Source organism: Cetorhinus maximus, chromosome 13 (assembly GCF_964194155.1).
Source record: "Cetorhinus maximus chromosome 13, sCetMax3.hap1.1, whole genome shotgun sequence".
Taxonomy (NCBI): Eukaryota; Metazoa; Chordata; class Chondrichthyes; order Lamniformes; family Cetorhinidae; genus Cetorhinus; species Cetorhinus maximus.
The window spans coordinates 62,659,873-62,677,820 of record NC_135891.1 but is presented as its reverse complement, the minus strand read 5'-3'; the positions used below and the strand labels follow the sequence as shown (position 1 = coordinate 62,677,820).

General features: G+C 42.4%; 1 protein-coding gene across 2 annotated transcripts in view; it reads left to right on the top strand.

The window, feature by feature from the left end:
• LOC144688634 (cas scaffolding protein family member 4-like) overlaps positions 1 to 17,948 on the top strand; it is a 141,815-nt gene that overhangs the window by 72,002 nt on the left and 51,865 nt on the right. For both annotated transcript variants that reach the window (XM_078555436.1, XM_078555435.1), the window contains exon 2: positions 10,116 to 10,541. In XM_078555436.1, coding sequence (XP_078411562.1) covers positions 10,116 to 10,541 — 426 coding nt within the window. The remainder of the gene's footprint in view (positions 1 to 10,115; positions 10,542 to 17,948) is intronic.

Below are 17,948 nucleotides of genomic sequence, written 5' to 3'. Positions count from 1 at the left end.
CTGTTCCACAGATGCTGAGTTGACCTCTGGTACCTTATCCGAGTGGGACTCAGCACTGAACGCTGGCAGGCTGCTTTACCATGGAAGTACCCTGGCTCAACTTGATCCTATCCTCAGCCGGCACCCCCACACAAGGTGCTTTTCCTGTCAGGGTCACTGGAGAGTAATCAAGAGCACACATGCGGATGGCTTCCTCCCTCTCCTGAGCCCTGTGGCCAATTTTTATGCTTCCAACACTGCCAAGCGGAAATCAGCTAACATAGCATAGGAGAGCTAGGGACAAAGCCTGACACAAACCCCATCTGCACAGATCAGCTAAGCACTGCAGTAACCAGCTGGGCCATAATAGGGACTTGGGCAAATTATTTTTAAGCCAGATATTACAAAGATGCTACAGTGTTGCTATGTCACTTTTTTGTGATGCCGTCTTGATGCACAGCCTTTCTGGACTCCTCCCCACTCTCCACATCTGATGAAAATCTTCCCCCTTAAGGCGGGGTTCCACCTGGTGACTTAATGGGTGAACGTACTTAGTGTTACACAGACAAGGAGGGCTCAGTGTTTGATTACTGGTCTACATTGAGGTGTTCTTGGATGAGGAGGTAGTAATTTCACCACAATTGGCTACTGGGCAGGTAAAATAAACCAGAGATTCTGCTGGTGATCACGGTCCAGTGACTCCTTCTAGAAGTAGGCATGTGTGTAAATATTGGGTGAAGGCAAAATCAGGCAATAATGTGTTGGTTTCCATAGTTGAATAGTACATTGACACTGACTGGGCTAGATTGATCACTTGGGTAAGCTAAGAATTTCAGTGTGAAGAACAACACACACACACCACATTCCCCCCCTCTACTTTTGAAGGGACTGCCTCATCCCCCCCTGCAGCCCCAACGTTTGCAGGACATGATGAACGAGAATAAAAGACAGCTGCCTTGGGATCAAAGGCAATGTTTCTCCTTCAAACATAAAATTGATAAGCTCTTGAATAAATTTGAAGAGGGATATAAAAATAGCCAGACCAAACGTGTGTGGAACATGATAAGGAACAGTGCTGTCGGTCAGTCACAGCTGGTGCTCTCTGGACAAAGTGACGTGACACACCCACTAATAATGAACCATTTGTCACAGCCTTCCGGATGCCTGTGCAGTACATGACATCAACTCAGCAACAGCCCTGGGCTCTGTACATCAGCTGGGCTGGCAAACTGATTTGCTTTTCATAATCTTCAAAACGGCTGTTGTTGGATGGCAAGTGTTTGATTGTGGAGGTGAATATTTCAAATGCTAAGGCAACTGAGGGGAAAATACCTAGTGCACATGGGTCAACATGGAAGTTAAAATCTTCTAAATCCATGATTTACTGAGTAAATACACTGCACATTGAGTTATAAAGATCAGTAATGATGACTTAGATTAATATAACGCCTTTAATGTAATGAAACATCCCAAGGTGCTTCAAAGGAGCATTATAAAAAAAAACCCACAGTGAGGGCATGTTAGAATAAATGGTCAAAAAGCTTGGTCAAAGATATATATTTGAAATACCATCTTAAAGGAAAAAGTGAGGTAGAGGGTGGAGAGGTTTAGGGAGGGAATTCTAGTGCTTGGGGTCCAGGCAGCTAAAACACGGTCACCAATGGCAGAGCGATTGGTTGCTCAAGAGGCCAGAATTAGAGAAGCATAGATACCTTGGGAGGGTTTTGGGGCTGGAGGAGATTACAGGGATAGGGAGGGATTTGCAAACAAGGATGAGCATTTTAAAATCAAGAAAGTGCTTGACCAGGAGCCAATGGAGGTCAGTGAGCACGGGGGCGCTGGGTAAACAGGGGTCTTGGCATAAGTTGGGACAGGGCAGCAGAGGTTTACAGAGGGTACAATGTGGGAAGCTGCCCACATTGAAATAGCCAAGCCTGGTGCTAACAAAAGCATGAGTGACGGTTTCAGCAGCAGATCAGCTAAGATAGGGGCAGAGTTGGCAATGTCATGGAGGTGGAAATAGGCAGTCATATTGATTGCACAGACCTGTGGTCAGAAGCCCATCTCAGGATAAAAGGTTAAAAACAGTCTGGTTTAGCCTGAGACGGTTGCCAGGGAGATGGATGGAATCAACGGTGCGGGAATGGAGTTTGTGGCAGAACCAAAGACAATGGCTTCAGTCTTCCCACCATATAAGCCTGACTATGAGATGTTTTTTGTGAGACCAGCACAAACAATGCTGTGTATGCAAAGGGAGACTAGCTAATGACTGCTCACACACATAGGGGAGGATTTTCCCCTCACCGGGCAGGTGTGGTGGGTGGGCCTGGGAGCAGCCGCGCCACGATCTGCCACCCGCGATCAGGCCCTGACCGCAATTTCACGCTGGCTGGCCAATTAACGGCCATCCAGCGTGAATCGCGTCTGAAATGCTCAGCGCTGCCTGGGGGGGTGGGGGGTGGGGGAGAGGTGGTGTTGGTGAGGAGGGCGAACACAGAAGTCAGCGCATGCACACGGGTGCGCTCACAGATAGCTCCCTGAAGGCACAGAGCTGCTTCAGGGAGCTGAAGATATTTCACATTAATAATATAGTTTTAAAAAAGTAGGAAAACATGTCCCCTCATATGACTCTGTCACATGAGCAGAGACATGTTGAAAATTAGTTCTGAAAACTTTTATTTTATTTTTAATTAACTTCGGAAACCTCATCCCGCCCGTGGATGAGGCTTCCTCAAAAGTCTAAAGGCTGCTTGGCCTTTTCGGACACCCGCCAACCATAAGGTTGGACGTGCAGGGGAAAAATTCTATTTACTTAATTGATCAAATGGCTTAATAGCCCTCTTAATTGTTGGAGGGCGCGCTGCTGACTCCTGCGCATGCCCGCTGACGTCAGGACGCTTGCCCGACATCATCACGCGCTGTTTCACACTCGTGCATGTCAGGCGCGCGTCCGTACACCGAGCTGGAAATCCGGCCCATAAAATACTTTGAGGTAGAGCCTGCAAATCAATAAGGAGGTGGGGAAGAAAAGCAGCATCTGTAATACTAACTCGAATAGAATTTAAATGCATGGGAATCAGCCAGCTTAGATTTGGAAAGGAGTTTGCATTGATTGCTCATAAAAAAAAATCTGGATCTTCTAGTATTGTCAGTGGAATTAGTGGCCTCATTTTGGCCATACTTGCAAGGAAGAGAATAAATATTTTGGAAAACACGCGGCACACGATGCTGAGGAGCTGGCTTGTGCCCAGTGTTTAAAGGCAAGAGCCACTATCCAATTTCTCATTTGCAAGCAAGAAATTGCTGTCACTTAGCGTTCACAGTAATGACCTTTAAAACCAGATTTTAAAAATAAATTATTGGACTTTTTTGGGTCATGAATTTGCTTCGGAATTTAAGGGGGAACAAAATTCCTCAAATTTCCTGTCAGTTCATCAAAAAATCAGATCTGGAGGTGTGTGCTGAGCTGGCTGATTCTATCTGAACACGTCCATCTTTGGACCCAATTCTCAGGAAAAGAAACAAAGCCTGTGCAATTTAGATTCTTTTCTGAAGGGCTCCTGGTTTTCCTTAAGGTATTGCTGTAGGGGTTAAAGCCTTTATACTACAGCAGGCTTTATTCCTTTCAATCCTAGTAGGTATGACCTCAGTGATCCACATTGTTTCCCAGTTTGACAAAGCATCAAATTTGAAATTCCCATCCTTGTTTTCAAAATCCTCAATGGCTTCACCCCTCCCTATCTCCTTAACCTCTTCCAGACCTATAACCTACCAAAAGCTCAACATTCCTTCACTCCTGGCCTCTTGTGCATCCCTGATTTCCAACGCTGTGTCATTGGCCACCAAACCTTCAATTGTCCAGATTCTAAGCTTTGGAATTCCCTTCCTAAAGCTCCTTGCCTCTCCATCTCTCCTCCTCTAAGATGTCCTCACTCTTTGTCTATTGGACAGAATTTTTGGTTATCTACCCTATAAACCCTTGATGTGGCTTGCTGACAAATTTTGTTTGATAATGCTCTTGTGAAGCACCTTGAGATATTTTATTACGTTAAAGTGTTGTATAAATATAAGCCGTTGTTGCTTGAAGCAAGGCAGCGGTGAACTGACACAGTTATTCCCACACTGATTGTCCCTGAAGATTGAGACCAGCAAAGGCCGATTCAGGTTACACACCAAGACATAGCTCACTAAAATCAAGATCCTGACTGTCCCCCCGGGTATAATCTCCAACAATGTTTATTATCCCAACAACATAGTGAAAGGTAAGGAAAAAGAGCCACAACAATAAAGATCTGCTAGGTAGTCCTGTAAAACAGTGTAATCATTTGCATTTTGACTATGATTTCTTTAAACCCTTTCTTTGTCTCCTTGAGTATTTTCAATGTTCAAAATAAAATGTTTTGAATAATTTTCCCTGATTTTACCCAGGTTTTTGGGGTCTATTTTCTTCCTCATTGATTTTCTCCCATTTTAGATATAAACTAAATCCTGAATCCCCACAAAATAGGTTGGCAATAAAAACGGACTTTGAAAGAAGGGAAAATGCCCAACACCTTCAACATTGGAAGACACTGCTTGACAATTGGAGAATGAACAGATTTTCCATTATCCAATTGGGTGACACTTAACTGTTAATCAATATGCCATTTCCTCATCTCCAATATTTCTATAGCTCAAACAAAATATGTAAAAAAACCCACAATTTTTTAAAGTATCATTTTACTCAGAGATCATCATGCCTGATCTGTACCTCAGCTTATTTACCCGCTTTTCCCCATATCCCTTGTTATCATTACCTGACAAAAATTTGTCAATCTTATTCTTGAAACTTTCTGTGAAACTGCACCCCCCCACCATCCCCACATCTACAATCTTAGGAGAAGGTTCCAAATTTTTTTAACCCATTGTGTGAGAAAATGCTCCATGATTTCACTTCTAAATGGTCTAGTTCTAATTTTAAGGTTATGTCCCTTTGTTCTGAGTTCCACCAAGAGAAGAAATGGTTTCTCTGTATCTAATTTGTTGATCTCTTCCTTATTTTAAAACCTCAAGTAGAGATGTTGGGCCAGATTTTGCAATAGCAGCACATCTAAAAAGCATCTTTCATTCCAGAGACAGCAGCATAATCCATGAAGGTTAGAAATGACCGAGATCAGTTAATTTGGCACAGAGTGTGACTTTGACCTGGGAATTTACTGCTCTGTCCCAGCTCCGCACCATAACAGACTGTGCATTTATCAACTGAACCAGAAGGAGAAACCAGAATTTGCTGTCTAAATAACTGTGAAGATACTGGCGCTTTCGTTATTTATGTGTAAATGGTACAGTAACATCAGGCGAGGAACAGATGTGTGGTTAAGTGCAAATATCCAAACGTTCCAGTCCGAGTGGTCTATCTGCTGTTAGCTCCAACAAAACAACATCTCACCGTCTGCCTCACCATTAGCTGAATGTCATCAAGTTGCTTTATTTCTGTGGTAGATACAAACCAAGCTCACCGCATATATTTAGGGTTAGTAATTAATAGCATAATTACCTTTTTAATTATGTGATCGAAAATTGTTCATTACTCCCAATCAACCTCTCTGGCACTGAAAATTTACTGTTACACATGTAGATTCTCATTCTATCAGGTTTTGAATTTTTCAGGGAGATTTTAAAAATGTAATTTTTTTCCTTTTCCTTTCTTTCTCTCTTCTATTTCTCTCTCACCCCATTCTTTCTTTCCTTCTTATTTCTCTTTCTTTAGCCGATTTGACCTTGAATTCACTCCCTTTAATTCACCCGCCTTCTCAGTCATTCTACTGTTTACCAATTCTTAAATCTCACTGGTAAGGAAATACCCCTCATTGGCTCAGGACTCAAATGCCCCGTTTCTCTCATTGTGCTGTTATTAATTTATACTTTCAACAACTTAGTGGCTGAAAACTTTTTAAGCTGGAGGTTGCAGGGACAAGTCTAATGAATGGCAGGCGCTGTTAGATGTCCTGCTACAGCAAAACCTGGCCTAACACCTCAACTAGAGGTGTTTAAAATGAGAAAGGGATTCAACAAAGTAGATACAGAGAAACTATTTCCTCTGATGGGGGAATTCGGAACAAGAGGGCATGACCTTAACATTAGAACTAGATCATTTAGGAGTGAAATCAGGGAGCATTTCTTCACACAATGGGTTAAAAAAAATTGGAACCTTCTCCAAAGGCTGTAGATGTGGGGGCTTCATAGAAACCTTCAAGAATAAAATTGGCAAATGTTTGTTAGGTAATGATATCAAGGGATATGGGGAAAGGTGGGTAAATACAGGTGAGGTACGGATCAGGCATGATCTCTATGAATGGTGGGACAGACTTGAGGGGCTGAATGGCTTACTCCTGTGTTCCTATGTTTCTATCTAACACGTTGGTTTATCAGCAATGAGTAAATTCAGCTCTGTCTACAAGGCCAGACTTTAAATTCTCTGTAGCTCTTTTTACATAGGTTTAGTGGCATGCTATTGCCAATGGTCTCCAGTGTTTGAGTCCTGTATAGCCTATGGTAACACTGGAGTAAGCTTGCTGAATTAATTGAGGCAAATGGTCTGGGCAAAACAGTAGATGAACCCAATGTAAATGCAGCTTTAGTCAACTTTAGATTAAAAATAATCGACTGTCACATTTAGCTGAGTTCCAGGCACACAAACTGAAGTAAAATGTATCTTTTATTTTATTTGATTACAGCTGTGGGACACGTTGGTCCATTCCTTGTGGCCTAATGAGAATATTCAGTGACACACACATGCTCCTATACACTGGGAACATTTGACTCTCAGACCCAGCATCAGTGATTAACCCTTTCAGGAACATACAGGAGAAATAACCTTGTAAACATTCTGTGAGGACAGGGTTGCCAACCCTCCAGGATTGACCTGGAGCATCCAGGAATTAAAGATTAATCCCCAGGGTACAGCCACAAGCAAGCCAGGGTAAAAAAAACATAGGGAATTAACAAAAGTGTGTATTTTTCATTTTCATTTATCAGTTATAAAATAATGAAGGAGGAAAAAAGGCTGTTCAACTGGGTGGGGGATTATGTAATGAAACCTAAAGAAGTGTGTCTAACCAGAGTTGGCAATCGTATGACAGTGTGAGACCTTCGCCTGTCCTGTCCTTTTACTGTACTGTAAAGTTAATTGATGGTCTAGCAACCAGGACAAATGACTTTGGGTTCTAGGAATGCCATATAGAGCTTGATTGAATTCCTGCTATGGTGAAGAAGCATTGATGAGATTGACACCAACCTAACAATTGGACTTTTTGACTCACAATGTGTTCTGTTTGCTTTGGGACTCAGAACTGTTCATTGACATAAGGTATACTGGCTGTGATAACTTTAATGCTGTTTCTAAGCTGGTATTTGTTTAGCTGTGATTCATGGAGAATGGTTGGTTCTTGGTATTTGCAAAATTGAATCGGGCTCTCTGTTCCTGACATAAACACCCAGCACGTCAAGTGATGGATCTGAAAAGTAGTTTGCCTCAAAGCGAGTATATGTACATTGTTATGCAAAAATCCTCACTTGTTCTGGCTCTGCTTTTCCAACCTGAGGAAAAATCAGTATAGAAGCAGAGTAAACCTTTATACATACTTATATACCAGAAATCATTTAACTACAACAGAAATTTGTTCGATTATATTAGATTGGGCTAGGAAAAACTCTTCATTGTTAAGGGGATTTGATACCCCATTTATATTACAGAACATTCCATTGGTTCCATTGATACTGGTATTGTCTTGTTCACTTTACAATGGAACCCTCTTTAGTAAATGGGGCATGAGGGGAAATTGACTTCCAGTAGATGTATTCAATCCAACAGTTGAATGGATGGCTGTTGTTTCAATTAAACACTATAGAAAGAATCAGGTTGCCTAAACCAACCCATGTGGTGAAATTTAAGATGGTTGGGGCATTGATGTTCTGCCCATGAATCTCATTAACAATGGAGGATCTGTGAAGTGGCTGATGCCAATTTAGCTGCCTGTAATACACCATACTCGATCTTCATATCCATTCTAGTCAATATTTTTTAAAGCATACAACCTATTCTTTTTCCAGTCAAAAATGTGCGCACTGATCCCTGGGATTATTTTCCATGATTTTTCACCGCTTGACTGTTCAGTTCAAGTGACCAGTGATTCGGTGACAGAGATGGAGAAATATATTGATGCTTAATTTTTTAAAAATGGGACTGACTGATATGTAAGGTTAGAAATTTGCTTTTGAGAACTTTGGTTCAGCTGATAGCATGAAAGTCTCCTCTCTTTCCATCCTCATCCCTTTTTCCCATTTTAGACTGAGTGACCATAAATGGCGTCACACATGGCTCTCAGATGGCAGTCAGGAAGCATTCAAGAAAACTACCACAACTAATTTCCTCCCCTCGGGGCCTGTAATCATAACCCCCAGCACCTTGTTCATCCTGAATCGCAGTGTATTTGTTGCAGATGTTTTCTAACTGCCAAGCTGAGTAAACAAGGGATGCATATAGTTCAGAAAAACAGATGCTACTGCTTGCAATTTAAGGGTAAAACCTGCGTAAGGTACAAGAGCAACTGTTGCCAAACAGCGCTGAAAACATGAAGTGATGCTCGTTCCACAGCTAAAAACCAGGCCGTAAATGGCCATTTGCAATTGTCTACATCCTCATCTACTGAATTTATGACAGGGAATCAGGAGAAGACACACAGACATTCAACCGTGTTGGCTCTATCTGTGTCGCAACACATGTTCATGTCTTTGCCTTATCCCTCTCTGTGTTCATGTCTGCACTCTGTGTACTGACACATGTTTTTATCCATGTTCCTATGCATGGTCATGTCCCTATCTATGTTCTTACGTGTGTTCATATTTTTGTATATATATTCCGTTCCATTTTTTTATTTGCCTTGACTTATTTTCTCCCTGAAAAGTCACCAAGAGGCAAATTTTCAATGTCATTGTCTAGGTGGTAATCTGGCAGAGTAAGTCCCAGGCATGTTATAGAATCCGCCCTACTTCCATTCCATCTGATCATTGAACTGGCAGTGGGGCAGGTTCTATAAGGTGAGGACAATGCATCTCACCATGGAGGGTAGGTGAGAATTGAGCCCAGAATCTTTGAGAGAATTTTTGCACAGACACTGGGCACCTTCCAGCATCTCACTCATGGCCATTCTTCATGTGTGTGCCCTGTTGCTGAGTACAGATACGGTACCTCAAATCCGGCACCCCCAAGACCGAGGCCATGCTGGACCTCGGATATTGCTGGATTTGGGGTCAGGTGGTTCGGGCTGTGGGAATTTAGGGTCAAGCCGAGTTTGGTGGGGTCAAGGATCACTTAGAGCATGGGATAGATTGGCATGTGAAGCCGCTAACTAGTCTGGAGCCCCACTGTACCAATGCAGCACCTAACCGAATTGTCCAAGTAAGTTATTTTTAAAATTTTACTAAATTAAAATTGATCCATGGAACATTATAAAAATGCCCGGTTTTCAGACACTGCTGGTTTTCAGGTAGCCGGATTTGAGGTACTCTACCTGTATTAGCTGGCTATTTGAGCATGGCAGGCATCACATCTGATTTTGTCCTCACCCATGCATGGCTGCATTCTAGCAACTCAAGCAACCGAATCGGGAATGGGTTTCCTGATGGATAATCTTTTCCCTTCCCTCGCCTGCTAAAGCAAATCTTAGTGGCTGAGATCGGCAAACTCCCTACACAGATGGAACGTGGAATATTCCTGGTTAGCAGGGTCCTGCCCCACCAGGCAGCAACAACAACTTGCATTTATATATCACCCGAGAAAAGAGAGGCAGAGAAGTGTAGGCAGGGATTCCCAGAGCTTGGGGCCTAGGCATGGCTGCCAGTGGTGGTGCGATAGGAATCATGAATGCACAAGAGGCCAGAATTACGTGAGTGCGGATAGCTCAGAGGGTTGTGAGGCTGGAGGGTTTTACATAGATATGGAGGGGAGAGACAAGGAAGGGATTTGAAAAGAAGGACGAGAATTTTAAATTGAGGCATTGCTGGATCGGAAGCCACCATAAAGAGTGCATTTATAGCAGGAAAGGTCTTGTTAGCTTTTTCTCTTGTTGCTAAATGTCCCTTTCCCTTTGTTACAGAATCTTATGGCAAAGGCTCTCTATGACAACAAAGCAGAGACACCTGATGAGCTCGCATTCCGTAAAGGAGACATACTGACCGTGATAGAACGCAACGTCAAAGGAGATGAGGGATGGTGGCGCTGCTCTCTTCACGGGCGGCAAGGCATCGCCCCTGGAAATCGCCTGCAGCTGCTCACTGGATCACAGTACGACATCCCGTCTCTGTACTCCTCCCCCTACTCAACACAGTGCAGGCCCACTCAGCAAAACATTTACCAGGCGCCAACAAAGCAACATCAAAATGTGTCCTCAACTCCTAGCTCTGGGTCAAGAGATAATGTTTACCAGGTGCCGTCCACACCCCAGTCACACAGTCAGGTCTACCAAGTGCCAAAGCCATCTGCTGAATTCCATGGTGGCAGAGGGCTGGCACCTCCAAGTCAGGTAAGAGCGTACTCCTCCACAGCTAACATTCTTCTTCAGGTTCCTTCCTCTCGTCGAGGGGTGGATGCAAGGGTGTGTCAGTTGTACGTTGTAAGCAACAGCATTTTTGCAACTAGGTTTCATTGGTAACTATGGGATGATACTTAGTAAGGTCCCAATGTTTCTCGAGGCCACAAGGCAGGTTCATCAGTAAAGTCCCCTGAAAGTCTCACACACCTTTCTGATGTCTGTCTTCTGAGCCATCGTCCCCTTCCTAGGATCATCTTCCCCTTTCATCATTCCAGACTTCATGCCCGATTTCCAGACAATGCTGATAATACCCTCATTTAGTTTAGCTCATCAGCTGAGGTGAGGTGCCAGGGTATGCCCGCTAGTGTGTGTTACCAGCTGCTTGGAGGCATAACTGATAGCTGAGGCACTGGGGGAACGCCAATAATCCTTATTCACATTCAAAACTGGAGTGTGTGATTGGCAATGACTCAGAGATACTAGTCCTGTCACACAAATCCCCTGTATACCCCTCATCTGACATTATAGAATTGGAAAGCTGCACTCAGTATAACCAGCCGTAGAAAGGTCTTACTGAAGGCCTGTAACCATTCATTAGCAGCATAAGCAGCCATAGAAGCAGCTGATCCAAATGCTGCTACCATTCAACAGTCTTCATGTGTCCTGCTGAAGTGCCCTTTTTATAGTAAGGGGAGTGAGCACTGTAACTTTGTGGAGATGGGTGGCCCAACAGTCTTGTTTAGGTAAAGGGAAGAAGACAAACGTTTTAAAATCTCTCCACACTCTTGAGCTTGGGGCATGTTTCTACATTAAAGCTCAAGGAACAGCATAGGGCAACATCAACCAACAGCAAATCATTGTGCAGTAGGTACCAAACACGCAATTATAAGTTGCTTACTGGACAAAAATGGTCTTTTCCTTTCAGCAATTTTGCTTCACCAGCCCTCATTCTTACTAGATTTTTGAAGTTCAGCTAGAAACAGCTGTATGTGCTGGTTAACTGCTACAAGTCCAACCAGTGTCATTTCCGATGCTTACTTAAGGGCCATCCATTAATAATGGTACATTAATCAATGCCACAACTAGCTATACCACCTAGATAATATACAGGAACTGAATACAGGTTGTGTTCCCTAGCATTGAAATCCATTTCTAGTGACTGGAGATGGCCTTCCACACTGTGTTCACTGTGTGTTGTCTGGTACTTACCAGGTCGGCATTTAGGGTTCGACTCTGAAATCTGGCTGAGCAACAAATGTTCGTGCGAGCGGCCAGGACAAATAACAAGTTCGCATATGGAGGCCTCCCAGGTCTCATTTTAAACTTCAGGCCCCAACTCCCTCCTTGAACGTCACTGGCTGACCAGAGGGCCGGGATTCAGGTGGCAGGAGACCATGGTTAGGCATTCGTAAGAGTTCCCAGTGGTTGAGTAAGTGTTGAAGGGGTGAGTGGGTGCTGGGTGTGTGGCTCCTGAAATGATTGCGATTGGAGGAGAAGCTGGCTAAGTGGGGGCTAAGGTTCCTTGTGGGGCCCAGGGGAGTATTCCTGCTTCCCTGGTTTCTGCCAGGAGGGCGGAATTCAAATTGGGGCTATGAATTCACTTCCAGAAATGCTGGTTTTGCATTCTTTATAAATATAAGCTTATAAACTGAGGGCAATAGGAAGCACAGGGTGTCAAGTTGAGGCACATATTGATTTTGTTAATTGATGAAGATTGTATTTATTTAATATCGATGAACGATATTTAATTTAGTGATGAGGGGCACAATCTGCTTTTGTTTCAAACCCCCTTCACAGTTCAGAGACAAGGCCCCAGGCTCAAGTAGTGACTCTGACTGACAGCTGTTCCTGAGACCACAGGAGATAGAGCCTTGACTGGCTGGAGCTCTTTGTGCAGGGAGTTCATCTCACCACTTTCTATTGGTAGCCACCCCACTCCTCCCACCATCCGTCAGTCAGAGCCAGAGGGAGCAGTCACAATGTTTTAATATTGCAGTCTGGTTGCTTTAAAGCTCTGTGCTAGCTGTTTAATGAAATCAGGCTAGTTTAAGGTTTAATAAGCAAATGAATGGTTAGACACTATGGGCAGGATTTCATGTGGAGGTGGTATATTGCTCACCCACCACAACACCCCAACCTGATACAAGAGTTGGCCGGCAGCCATAACACACTTTGGGCAGGCCAAATGAGCAGAGAGTCGGGCTTCCACCCCTCAGTGGGAGGAAGTCCCACCCTCGAGAGCTGCCAACCAATCTGATTGGCCATCAGCTTTAGTGGTCCCAATTGTTCCAGAATGCAGTAGTGGACACTGCTGGGACTGCAAGCAGGCCCACGGATAAAAAGGAAAAGGATCCCGGAGAGAAGTAAGTCAGGGCATTGGACTGGGAGGGATTGGGGAGCGCGGGGGCGGTGGGGGGTGCAAGGGGGCTGGGTGCAATGGGGGATGCGAGGGTGGTGGGGGGGGCTGGGTTTTGCAGAGGAACAAAGGAGGTATATCATCATTGGGGGGGGATGCCCCCAGCTTGGGGGTGAGCAGGATGGTGGTGGGCTTGCCACCTGTCGTATTTTATGTGCCCTTCCCCCCGCCACAGCCGAAAACAGGCCTGAGAGGGGGCCTTAAAATCCAGCCCTATGCATAGAGAGAAAGCAAGTTGTGTCTTTGTTATTTCTCTATCAAGGTGTGTAGGGAAATATACCTCACTGTATACTGTCCCGTCATCACAGGTACATAAAATCACTTGGCTCAAAGCCTGTATTTTGACTTGGTTGAATGTTATCCCAGTGTGCCACTCTTGGGAAAAGAGAATTCACTTGTAGGAGTGTCATACATCTTAAAAGTCGATGTGTAGAATAAGGACTGGCTACTGTGTATTAAGACTCTAGACAGAAGGAGGCACACTCCAGATCGAGGGGACAAAAGGAGGCACACTCCAGACCAGTTTATGAGGGGTGCTGAACGTGAGAAAATATCTATTGTTAAAAACTCAAAAATATGACTTTTTGCCTTTGATGTAGCTGAGAAGCACAACGATGCTGTCAGAGTGTCTGTCCTTCCTCCATCTTTAATTCTCCAGTGTTCAGTGTGCTTCCCCATTTATGCTGCATCAGCAACATTATAGCCTGATGATTTTCCCCATTGAGGAGGATATTGCTAATACTGGAGGTCTATTTTATTAACCCATTCCCACCAGTTAAATTTAATGCAATGACAGCCTAAAGAGCTAAAGCATGGCCTATCATAATACAAAACATTAAAGATCAGCAGGTGCCAGGTTTGATCTCTAGCCTGGGCTGAGTTAACTGATGCAGCTGTAGGAACACTTGGCCTCAATGCTCCCAGTGGGGAGGTCGGCAGAGGGAGCCGCTCAAGCCCTTGACAATTATGCAAAAAAAAAGTGGATGGCAGATGAGGATGGGATAAAATTTGAAGACAACGGCCTCCACAGTTGAGTTGCCCGCCACACGTGAAGAACTGAACCCAAGCAGGAGTCCATGCCTCCCAGGTCAGGAGTGGGAGGAAATGAGAGTGAGTATGCTTCAAAATGTTTTCCCAGCATTAATTCACTCAAACATACTCGCTTTCCTCTTCCCACACATATCGATGCTTGAAAACACATTCACATCTCCACACTAAACTGAGAATATGTTCCGGAACTGTGGTGTCCTGGGAATGGGATTGTAAGATTTTAATAACAAGGTCTGAAATGCCTGTGAGTGGAAAGATCACTTCTCATTCTCCCTGGAAATTTTTTTAACAGTTTCTTGGAGACGGTTGGAATTTCCTGCTTGTACAAACTGCTAACAGCTGAATCTTTGGGAGACCAGCATCTTTGTGAGTGTACTTATAAAATTGATCCAACTCCAGCAGTGAGTCCATTCACAACCCTGATAACAAATTCATTTAAAAACCCTGATAACAAATCCAATCACAAATCCAATCACAAACCCTGATAGCAAATTCATTCGCAAACCCTGATAACAAATTCATTCACAAACCCTGATAACAAATTCATTCACAAACCCTGATAACAAATTCATTCAAAAACCCTGATACACAAATCCATTCAATAACCCGGATAACAAATTCAATCACAAACCCTGATAACAAACCCAGTTAAAAACCCTGATAACAAATCCAATCACAAACCCGGATAACAAATTCAATCACAAACCCTGATAACAAATTCATTCACAAACCCTGATAACAAATGCATTCACAAACCCTGATAACAAATTCAATCACAAACCCTGATAACAAATTCAATCACAAACCCTGATAACAAATCTATTCACAAACCCTGATAACAAATTCATTCACAAACCCGGATAACAAATTCAATCACAAACCCTGATAACAAATCCATTCACAAACCCTGATAATAAATCCATTCACAAACCCTGATAACAAATTCATTCACAAACCCTGATAACAAATCCATTCACAAACCCTGATAACAAATTCATTCACAAACCCTGATAACAAATTCATTCAAAAACCCTGATAACCAATCCATTCAAAAACCCGGATAACAAATTCATTCAAAAACCCTGATAACAAATCCATTCAAAAACCCTGATAACAAATCCATTCAAAAACTCTGATAACAAATTCAATCACAAACCCTGATAACAAATTCATTCACAAACCCTGATAACAAATTCATTCACAAACCCTGATAACAAATTCATTCAAAAACCCTGATACACAAATCCATTCAAAAACCCGGATAATAAATTCAATCACAAACCCTGATAACAAATTCAATCACAAACCCTGATAACAAACCCAGTTAAAAATCCTGATAACAAATCCAATCACAAACCCGGATAACAAATTCAATCACAAACCCTGATAACAAATTCATTCACAAACCCTGATAACAAATTCATTCACAAACCCTGATAACAAATTAAATCACAAACCCTGATAACAAATTCAATCACAAACCCTGATAACAAATTCAATCACAAACCCTGATAACAAATCTATTCACAAACCCTGATAACAAATCCATTCAAAAACCCGGATAACAAATTCAATCACAAACCCTGATAACAAATCCATTCACAAACCCTGATAACAAATCCATTCACACACCCTGATAACAAATCCATTCACAAACCCTGATAACAAATTCATTCACAAACCCTGATAACAAATCCATTCACAAACCCTGATAACAAATCCATTCACAAACCCTGATAACAAATCCATTCACAAACGCTGATAACAAACTCATTCAAAAACCCTGATAACAAATTCATTCAAAAACCCTGATAACAAATCCAATCACAAACCCTGATAACGAATTCATTCACAAACCCTGATAACGAATCCATTCACAAACCCTGATAACAAATCCATTCACAAACCCGGATAACAAATTCAATCACAAACCCTGATAACAAATTCATTCACAAACCCTGATAACAAATTCATTCACAAACCCTGATAACAAATCCATTCAAAAACCCGAATAACAAATTCAATCATAAACCCTGATAACAAATCCATTCACAAACCCTGATAACAAATTCATTCACAAACCCTGATAACAAATTCATTCACAAACCCTGATAACAAATCCATTCAAAAACCCGGATAACAAATTCAATCATAAACCCTGATAGCAAATCCATTCACAAACCCTGATAACAAATCCATTCACAAACCCTGATAACAAATCCATTCACAAACCCTGATAACAAATCCATTCACAAATCCTGATAACAAATCCATTCACAAACCCTGATAATAAATCCATTCACAAACCCTGATAACAAATTCAATCACAAACCCTGATAACAAATTCATTCACAAACCCTGATAACAAATCCATTCACAAACCCTGATAACGAATCCATTCACAAACCCTGATAACGAATCCATTCAAAAACCCTGATAACGAATTCATTCACAAACCTTGATAACAAATTCATTCAAAAACCCTGATAACAAATTCATTCAAAAACCCTGATAACAAATCCATTCAAAAGCTCTGATAACAAATCCATTCAAAAACCCTGATAACAAATCCATTCACAAACCCTGATAACAAATCCATTCACAAACCCTGATAACAAATCCATTCACAAACCCTGATAACAAATCCATTCACAAACCCTGATAACAAATTCATTCACAAACCCTGATAACAAATCCATTCACAAACCCTGATAACAAATCCATTTAAAAAACCAGCCCCTGAGTCTCAAGTCCCACTCCAGGGCTTGAGCACCAAAATGAAGGTTGACACTGTGGTGCAATGCTGAGGGAGTGCTGCACTGTCGGTGGTGCTGTCTTTTGGATGAGATGTTAAACTGAGGCCCCACCTACCCTCACAGGTTGATGTAAAAGATCCCATAGCACAATTTTGAAGAAGGGAAGGGAGTTCTCACCGGTGTCCTGGCCAATGTTTATCCCTCAATCACTGCCACAAAGACAGATTATCTGGTCATTATCATTTTGTCATTATTAGCAAGTAATTAAGAAGGCTAATGGAATGCTATCCTTTATTATAAGAGGAATTGAACATAAAAGAAAGGATGTTATGCTTTAGTTAAACAGGGCATTGGTGAGACCGCACCTCGAATACTGTGTGCAGTTTTGGTCTCCTTATTTAAGGAAGGATGTAAATGCATTGGAGGCGGTTCAGAGGAGGTTTACTACATTGATACCTGGAATGAGTTAGTTGTCTGATGAGGAAAGGTGGACAGACTGGGCTTGTTTCCACTGGAGTTTAGAAGAGTGAAGGGTAACTTGATTGAAGTATATAAGGTCCTGAATGGTTTTGACAAGGTGGACGTGGAAAGGATATTTCCCCTGTGGGTGAGTCTAGAACTAGGGGTCACCCTTATAGGACAGAGATGAGGAGAATTTTTTTCTCTCGGGGGTTGTGCGACTTTGGAACTCTCTGCCTCAGAAAGTGGTGGAAGCGGTTTCATTGAATATTTTTAAGACAGAGGTAGATAGATTCTTGTTAGGCAAGGGAATCAAATGTTATCAGAGGTAGATGAGAACATGGAACTTGAAACACAAACAGATCAGCCATGATTTTATTAAATGGTGGAGCAGGCTCGAGGGGCAAAATGGCCTACTTCTGCTTCTATTTCGTATGTTCATATAGTGCTGTTTGTGGGAGGTTACTTTGCATAAATTGGCTGTTGCATTTCCTGCATTACAACAGTGACTGCACTTCAAAAGTATTTAATTGGCTGTAAAGTGCTTTGAGATGTCTGGTGGTTGTGAAAAGCACTGTATAAAAGCATATTTTGTAATATTCAGATTATTTAACATAATTCAAATTCTCAAACATAAAAACTTAACTGGTTCATTACTGTCCTTTAGGACAAGGTCTTCACCTTGTTTGGCCTAAATATGACTCCAGGCCCACACCA